Here is a 9,124-nt window from a genome sequence, read left to right as displayed (position 1 = left end):
TTTAAAGGCCATCTGGTCCAACCCCCCACTGGAGTCAGTGGTTTGCAGAGAGGAGCCCTTTCATTCTGGGTGAACTCCTCCTCTTCCAGCCCCAGCCAAGGCTCTTACCAGGTTCATGTAAGGTACAAGATACCCCAGGACAGCCGTGGCGATCCCGAAGGCCCAAATCCGATAGGTCTTTCTCCGGAAAACCCTCAAGTTGAAATACTTGCGGAGCTGGGCCCAGCACTGCTGCCGCACGCTCCGGCTGCCCAGCTTCTCCTGCCTCTTCTGCTGAGAGTCACACGAGGGCCTCAGGATGGGCCGGTAGGTCAGGGACAAGAAGATCTGGATGAACATTAAGGCACTGAGTACTTGGAAAGTGTGTGCCAACCCAATGGCCTTGCCCACCATCTTGAGGAAGAAGGGGAGCGGCACGGAGATGAGGCAGCTGCCCCCAGCCACGATGCCGTTGGCCAAGCCAAGGCGGCGCTTGAAGTAGTGACCCAGGATGACCAGCGATGGTTGGAAGGCGAAAGAGCTCCCGCAGCCAAAGAGGATCCCGTAGGTGAAATAACGAACTTCCAGAGACCTGGTGGGGAAAACCACATCGAGGTGGTGACATCAGAAGTGAGGGAGCCTTCTGCCCCAGCCTCCTGCAGGACCTGGGGCAAAGAACCCAGCTCTCGAATGCCGCAGGTGCTACACAGACAGTCTGACCTCAAGGAGCTTATTATGCTCTAGCCAAAGCAAGGATTATCCTCATTTCACAGCTGGCATGTTAAATCTTTGGGAAAATGAAGTCTAGCTGGGGAGTGCTTTCTGCAAAGAGGAGAAGGCAGCAGCCAACCTGCCCTCCTTGGGAAGATGACCCAACTTGACTGGTTTTTAAACAACAGCAAGCCAGATTTTGTAAGGTAGGCAGGGTGGGTTATTTTTAGCTAGAAATCCATCTTTTTTTTCCACGGAAAGGACTAGCTGAAAACACTCTGAACCCAGGGTCTGAAAGCAGGAGGCACCAACCCAGCTGGTTATTAGGCACTTGAGAAGGGAACATTGTGTTTCTGCTCAGGCTCCAGGCTGGTTAATGAAGTTCTTCTTTAAGCACCTCTGGGAGCTTCAATTAGAGAGTTAATAGACCTCATTTGTACCTTACATTGGTGGCTGCACTTGAGGAGGGAGAGAAGTGGCTGCTCTACAAAACAGGTGGAATGTCCTGAGAGCCCTCGGAAGGAGCGTTTCCCAATTGCCAGCCTGGTTTTCTCAACAGAAGCAGCTGAGAAAGGAGCCTAAAGTTAGGCAGTGCAAATAACCCTCTGTGCTTCTCTCCAGATGAAGGGTTTTTTCCTTCATCCCCGTGCAATACATTCAGCTGCAAATGCCTGCCACGAAATATTTCATGGGGGGAGAGTGCAATGGAAATATTTGGGCAGCTCGCCGGGCAAGCGATGCTGCACAAACTTCTTCACTCCAGCACTCAGAACGACTCATGTCAAACACAGAGTGCTGCTCATGAAACAAGGGAGCAGACAGAAGATCCAGATCTAACAGAGGAGTCTGAAGTCAAGAAAACGTTTACAAGCACATCATTTCTTCCATGACACGCTCGTCTCTTTAGCTAGCCAAGCAGAAAGCAGAATGTTCTTGCGGTACCCAACGGCTCAAAGACAAATGACTGTCATGAAAGGCAATTTCCAACCACTCCAGCATGAAGCCACATCAGAAACCCCCTCCGTGGGAGCCAGGCAAGCAGCTGGGCTAGGCAGGCTGGCTCCAACCTCCCACACACCAGCCCTGGCCATCTCTGCAGGTCACACCAGCTTTGGTTCTGCAGCTAAGCTGATGTGTTGGATAAGGAGACAAATTCCACGGCTCCCATCTGCTCCCCGTTGATGCTGAGACACCCCTGCATGAGCAGGAGCTCCTTTCAGCTGTGCTTTTTAGCCTGGATTTCCCACCCAGCTCAGTGGGAATTGGCCAGCTGCTCTCTGGTGGGAAGAATTTGTGGAGGGGAAAAAGAGACAGATGAAAAGGGGCTCAAACCCCACCACAAAATGCTTAACGGTGCAAAAGAGGAGGGCTAGGAGGGCATCAGGGGGCATATGGGTCACCAGCTCCTATTTTTCATGCTAAAACATCCACCCTAAAACTAGAGTAAAGTCTTAACAGGGATTTCCCTCTTCTTGAGGGTGTGTAAGATCTGAGGTGGCTCAAGCTGCCTAAGAGTGCAGGAGATGCCCTGGTACAAAGCAGAAAAGCAAGGAAAACCCCCACCTCAGCCCCATCCAGCAAACTCTAGCCTTCCCTAGAGCTCTGCTTCTCTGTATTTTCTTTATTTAGCATTTTTTTGTCCCAGACTCCCAATATTTTGAGAGTAGGAGGCACTGAGCTGGGTTCTGGGGTCCTGCTCTGCAGGCTCGGTGGCTGAGTAGGTTTTTGGATCAGCTCAGGGCCACGTCATGAATTCCCACTCCTCTGTTTGGACAAAGCAAAGCCATTTTAAGGCAACCTGGAGCTAAAGGGTTGATGAGGCTTCCTCCAGGGTGCCTGAGCCCACCCAGCCCAGACTGCAGCTCCTGACCAGCAGCTCCTGACCAGCAGCTCCCTTCGCACCGACGCCCGCAGCCCAGTCAGCGCCACGGGCGTCCGCCCCGCTCGCGGCCAGCGCCACGGGCGTCAGCTCCAGCTGCAGGGAGCTGGCAAGGGGGGGACCAATAAAACACATCCCACCCATCCTCTTCTCCATTGTTCTGGGCGAGCAGGAGCCGCTAGCCCCAAATTTTGGGCCCGTCCCTCGCCCTGCAGGTGGAAGGGTGCCAGATCCCACAGCCCCGCTGCTCTTCCCCCAGCGCCGGCTTGGCCGTGCCGAAGGCAGCTTCCAGCTGCAAAGGGGCTCCTTCCTCCCTCAAAAGGCAGCCAAAGGAATGCAAACCATGGGTGAGAAGGCAGGGAATGGGGATTTTAGCTCTGGGGCTCTCCTGGAAATAATATTCTTCTCTGGCTGCACTGTTGGAGTTTTAATTTTAAAGCCCAAGGCAACGAGCCCCTGGCAGTGCCGCGGTCCCAAGAGCTCCCGGTCTTTGCACGAAGAGTTTACAATGGTGTGTGGTGGGGAGAAGTCCAAGCTTTGTTGATTAGAAGGAAAGCAAGATTCCGTGGGAAGTGCCTGTGATCTGGGCTGCCAGGAGCCCGGGCACACCTCCCCTCAGGACCAACTGCACGCTCTCCAAGGCCTAGATTTTTTTTTGAAATACAAAGGGGTGGCATCTGTGGAGGAAGTCACAGAGGGTGGGTCCTTCAACACCGCTGCCCGAGATGGTTTTAGCATCCCAAGTCCCCCCCAGCTGCAGTTGGCCCCAGTTTCTTGGGGCTGTGCCAGGAGGTTCAGAAGCTGCGGCCCACCTCCCAGGGATGGGGGGCTCCTGCAATGGGGGACACATCCCACAGCACCTACCCACAAGGAACCAAGGTGAGCACGAGGCTCTCGTTGACCAGGATAAAAGGGAACTGGAGTCCTGCTGCCCTGTGTGTGGGCAGGGAGGAGCACAGCACAGGCAAGTAGCCCTCAGGGAAACTAGTGTGTATTTGCTCTGAAAAAAACCACTGTTGAAGCATTTTAATTAAAACAATATTGGTTTTTAACTGAAATCCAACCCCGTGTTTTTATTCAGAAAAAAACAAGGCAAGTGATGCTTTGGAGATCGTCTCCACCAAGCACCTCATAAAGGACCCCAGAGGTGACCTCTCTTTGCTCCCCCAAAGATGGAAATGTCTTGGGTTGGAAAGACTCTCACATCACACTGGGTACACCTGCCATCCAAAGGCCCCCGCCAGCAGAAATTCATGGCACAGCACTGACCATGGAAAACGTGGGGCAGAGTCACCCCACGCTGCCACAAATGGGCTGAGCTGGGGCAGGAAGAGCACAAACTGCCCCAAATCCCATCTGCTCTGCATGGAAACTCCCTCTTGCCAGGAAGAGGAAACTCCTTCTTCCCATATTATAGGGGAAAATAAGCTCTCAAAGACTATTTTAAGCACTAATTTACTTTCAGTACCAAACTGTTTGCAAAGAAGGATGGTTTTGTCCATGAGCTTCTCTTTGGAGCTGCCTGCAAGAGGCATGCCAGCTCCTCACTGCCTGTTTTAAAGATCAGATGAAGGACCTGAGGGCTGCAATCCCACACAGCCAAGTTCCTCACTCAGGTGAAATTTGCCCTCTTGTTACATAAGGACAAAGGAGCAACTTGGTTCAAGCTGGAGAGGAACACACCGTGTCCATGTGGGCTGCACATGGACTGTGGGGCTGCCAGAAGACCTCTCATCTGGATGGAAACCACCTTCTTTGCCCCAAAAGGCAGCAGCAACGTATAGGCAGAGGGGCTGCAGGGAGCAGTGAGGAAGAGGAGCTCGATGAGGACCTGGGTGGTCCCTCTGCAGCCTTACTTGGTGAAGGAGCTGGAGAGGAGTCCAACGAAGGCGATGGCAGCTCCCGAGGCCGCCGTGGTCCTGCAGCCAAGCCGGTCGGTGAAGATGCTGACGATGGGAGAGCAGAAGAAAATCATGCCCATGGCCAAGGAGCCAACCCATGCTGGAGAAAGAGAGAGAAGAAAGGTGATGGTCAGGGTGGGACGTCAAACGGGGCCAGGAGGAGAACAAGCTGGTGCTGCCTCCAGCTTTGAAGGTGTTGTGGGCAGAGAGGCAGCCCCATCACACTGCTAACGAGCAGTGCAGCTCATCAATAACATGGGTAGTGCCCAGGCTGCCTGTCAGCCCCTTGCTGTTCACCCACACGGTGGAGGCACAGCCAAGTTCTCCTGTCAGTCCCCTCTGCTGGGTTCACGTGTGTCCAAGGGAAGGCTCTGAGCTTTCAACACTTTATCTCCTGGCCCTTGCTGTGTGTGTAATGATGCTGTCACTGATGCCACTTCCACGGTGGACATCTCCACGGCCAAAAAAGCCCCTGAGCCCTCTGCTCCTTGGCTTTGGCTATGAGGAGTTTCATGAGTTACAGCTCAGTGCTTCCAGGTGCCACACTCATCCATCACTGCTCCCCACCCTCCCCTTGCCCCACATCCAGCAGGGGTTGCTCCTTGCAGCTGAGATGATGGACGACACATGACTTGTGCCAGGTTAGATTACAGCCCTGGCCCTGATCTCACATCCACTTCCAACCCATCTCTGGAGAAAACAACTGTCTGTTTGGCTGCCTTTTTCCAGAAAATTTGATTATCTGCAAATTATTTCAGCCCGTCGCCTTCTCCCTGCCCTCCACCTTCTCTGTTTAAAGGTTTCTGTGACTGTTTTGGGAAGGAAAGGCAGACTTTCAAGAAAAGCAATGTGGTAAGGCAAAAAAATCTCTGTGTTCCAGCTCTAAGGAGAAGCAAGAGGTCCCCTTGGCAGGGTGTGGGGCAGGACAGGCAGACAGACAAGCACCCAGGCCTGGGGACCTCCTGGAGCATCTCCCAGCTTCAGGAGATGCTGAGCCCAACCTGCCACACACAGATCCCAGGACATGTGCTCCTTAATTTGGTTTTTTTCTTCCTTTTTATGAGGTTGTTTTTTTTGGCCCCAGCCCAAGCACTCTGCAAACCCTTCTAGCACAGCCCCACACAATAACAACCCATCCTTCAAGAGCTGGGAGACTTTCAGAAAATAGCCAGGTCCCTATTAAAAGCAAAACCCAGCTATAAAACAGCCTCTCCAACCTCTCCCTTTCAAAACAGACCACACAAAGAAGACCTTGCTAAGTCTGGGAAGAAGTGACCCTTCCAAATTAATTACAAGTTTGCAAGGACCCAATTTACTCCCGACTCTTCCTCGCTAAACACAGAGCAATGAAAAGAGAAGCAAGGACTGAGTGGGAACCTGGTGGGACTCACTGGGCTCTCCTCTCAGCAGGCAAAATGCAACAGGGAGATGGAGAGGACCCCCTTCTCTGGCTGATTTTCTTGGTTAGAAACACAAGGCCCAGTGTAATGAAAGTCCTTCTAATAGGATTAGGTGGCACGGCTCCAAGGAGCCGTCCAAAACAACTCCGAGAAGGGGTGAGGGGTGGGAGCAAAGCCAAGATGGGAAAGGCTCGTTAAATTGGATAATATACTTCCAGAAATGTTCCTTCTACTCCAGCCAAGGCAGTAAAACGTTAGATGGCCCTGTCATGTTTGAAGTTTGTTATTTTTGGAAATTACTTTAAGAAACGCGGAAATAAAAGCATAAAGCAGAGTATTAAATTTAAAGGGCCAGATTCTGATCTTAATAACCCGGGGATTTACATGCAAATAAGCAGTATCAATCTCTGGCCCCAAAAATGCACACTCACCTGCAGAGATCAAAGCAAACCCGGGGCACAAAGCTCAGCAACGGGCTCTGAAAAGCTCCTCCAGCTTTGGGTTTGTAAAAAGGAGATAGGGCTCAATTAAAATCCGTAAACACACCAAAAAAAAAACACCCAAAAAGAGTCTCGTGGCAAATTGCTCTACCTTAGAGAAAGGGCTTACCACAAGCAATGAATAAAAATAGGCTTGGGGAAGAACATCAAGTTAAAATTAGTAAGAACAATAGCCTCACTTCCAGAGCGGGGTTTTGTCTTCCCAGCGCTTCCCAGCGAAGCCCCGGGAAGCCAGGAGGGCTGGGCGAGCTCCAGCACTGGAAAGAAACCTCAGCAGAGGGGCAGGAGAAAGCTGCCTGGGTCCCAGCTCCAGTCCTGGCATGCTTCACCTCAAAACAGCCCCCGGAGGAGGGGGGGGTTGCACAATTTACCCCCTTCTTTTAGCCCCGGCGCGAGGGCGGGCACCTCCTCTCACCCAGGGAAGGCTGGAGGAAAGCCATGGCAGAAACCACCTCCTGGGGAAAAAATGAGGTTCAGGTGATGTGTAGCCCCAAACCTACCCGTCTGGACGTGGAGCTGGAGTCCCTGGATCCACCTCGGGGCATGAAGGGTTTATTTTTGGCAATCTGGGTAACGTGGCATTGAAGTTTCTCCTGGCCATGGAGGGCAGAGGCAGCCAGTCCTCCAGTGGAAACCAGACAGGGTTTAAAAACCTGAGTCAAGGCTTCCCTTCAGCAGCAACTCTGATGCTGGAGAAGTTACGACTTGATTTAAAGCCCACAGGGGGAAAAAAGAATTAAAAAAAAAGGGGAATCTTTGCTTCTGATTTCCACAGGGTTTTGGATGAGATGGTTAATTCCTAGCCTGGCCACACCTCGCAACCCTCTGTGGCTGATAACCTGGGCAAGCTATGGAAACACAGCAAGACAAGCCCCCACAAGAGGCACGGAGCCTTATCAGCAGTGTGGTGTGATCAAGCAGATTGGAAAAGAAACGATGAACTGACTCCAGCTGAGGCCAGGGCTGGAAGGAGCTCAAGAGCTGCACAGGACTTGGACAGGAGTCGGGTTAAGACTTGATTGAGTCTCAAGGTGAAGCCAACCCCTTCCCAGGAGCACCAGCTGGAGGGGCTGGTTGTGGAGCTGCCTGGCTGGGTGCCACGGGGAACTTGGCCAAGAAGCCCCTTCTCCAAGGGAAGCCTTTAAAGAAACACCAAACACCTCAGAAACCCCTTTTTTAGTTAAAGGAAAAGAGCATTTAAAGTACTCTCATTTTGCAAGGGGGACTGAAGATGACTTCTGATTGATTGGAGGTGGCTCAATGCTTGCTGTCCCTCCCCAAGAGCCACCTCTCTGCTGAGCCTGGTTGGCACTGAGAGCTGTGCCAAGAGCAGCCACCTCTGTGCCACCCTGCTCCCACCCGTGGCCCCTCCTGAAGGCACTAAGCCAGCAGCTGGGGAGCCCTGACCCCCCTGGGTACACACACCCAACTCCTCACTGCTCAGCCCAGCAGGGATGGCACAGGACTGGCTTCCTCCAGAGCTGATGGGACCTCTCTGGTGGTCCTGGAGATGCTCTGGGGTATGGGAAGAGCCCAGCAGGGGGCTGGTGCCCCTTTGCTGAAGCAGGTTGACCAAGGAGAGCATCCCACCAGCAGCCCTTCCACAGCCTGATCTCACAGGGTAAAGCTCCAGCTAAAGCTCTGCAAATAGCTGCTTCCCACCTGGACTTAAAGACAACCAAACTGTTGGCCCATGACAGGCCCAAAGCAACGTGGCCTTCAACATGGGCAGGGGAGTAGAGTTGTTGAGGATCTCCAAGGGATAAGTGATGTAGGAGATGTGGGCAACGTGGCCAAGCTGAGCTGTGCTCCCTGGCACTGCTCACATTGGGCTCAAAACAGAGTAAATCTGGGGATGGGACCCATTTCCCCATAAACCCAACATCATCCAGCTGTGCCCACGATGGAGAAGCTCTGGGACCAGCTGTGCCACGGCCACCAGGTCCTCCTCCTCCTGCCAGCAGGTGACAATGTTGCTGGGGACCCTGTGGCAGAGGAGGATTGGCACTTGGGGGTCCAGGACTTTCAGTGGGTCTGCTGACACCGAGGGGCCAGGACGGGCTGTGAGCACCATGTCCATGTCTTCATGGGCCAGAGATGGTCCAGGTGGGTCCCACACACCAGACACCAGATCAACTTTCCTTCCAGCAAAGCCATCCCAAAAGGATGAAAAGCTTCTTCCGTGCTGGTAAAAAGCTTCTGGGCACAGCAGAGCAGAGTAAGGTGGGACACAAGAGGAGAAAACACCACTGCTCTGAGCCACAGCTCCAAACCCCCCCTGCTCTCCAGCTCATTGTTTCAAAGCCCATCATGAAAAAGCCCTTCTGCCTGGTGGCTATTTGTTCCTTTAAAAACGAATCCCTGGGGAGAGAGGAGGAAGGGACGTCGCTCTCAGCTGTGCTTCCCCGCTGACCCACAGACCCCGGGCTGGAGGGATCAAGGGCCAGGAGGTGACCTCAGATCCGCCGCTGGAGGAAGTGTCTTCCCTCGCTTCCCCCGGCTTCTCCCGCTGGAAGGGCTGGGGACATGCTGCAGGAGGTCACCTTCCCCAGGCACGGGCTGTTTCTCAGAGGAGAGATGGGGCAGCCAGAGGTAAAGAGCCTCCATCCCCCCCTCTGCGTTGGTTCTTTGGGAAATCAGTCATTTCTTGGCACGTGCTTTGGGGGGTGTCCTGGTTCTGTGTAAAAAGGGGTTCAGGGCAGGACCCACACGGAACAGAACTATGTACTCGCCTCTCCCCACCTGAGAGAGCGA

At 53.2% G+C, this 9,124-nt stretch overlaps 1 protein-coding gene across 1 annotated transcript; it reads right to left on the bottom strand.

Annotated features, from left to right (window-relative positions):
• Positions 1-60: 60 nt before the first annotated feature.
• Positions 61-8,450, bottom strand: LOC103771672 (monocarboxylate transporter 8-like). Its single transcript, XM_008938972.1, has 3 exons — positions 8,273-8,450; positions 4,426-4,570; positions 61-571 (listed from the first exon to the last, which is right to left on the bottom strand). The coding sequence occupies exons 1-3, from the start codon at positions 8,448-8,450 to the stop codon at positions 61-63; spliced, it is 834 nt and encodes a 277-aa protein (XP_008937220.1).
• Positions 8,451-9,124: the final 674 nt, after the last annotated feature.

Source organism: Merops nubicus, unplaced genomic scaffold (assembly GCF_000691845.1).
Source record: "Merops nubicus isolate BGI_N331 unplaced genomic scaffold, ASM69184v1 scaffold43564, whole genome shotgun sequence".
Lineage (NCBI taxonomy): Eukaryota > Metazoa > Chordata > Aves > Coraciiformes > Meropidae > Merops > Merops nubicus.
The sequence above is the reverse complement of the archived record's forward strand: the minus strand, read 5'-3'. Positions and strand labels throughout refer to the sequence as shown.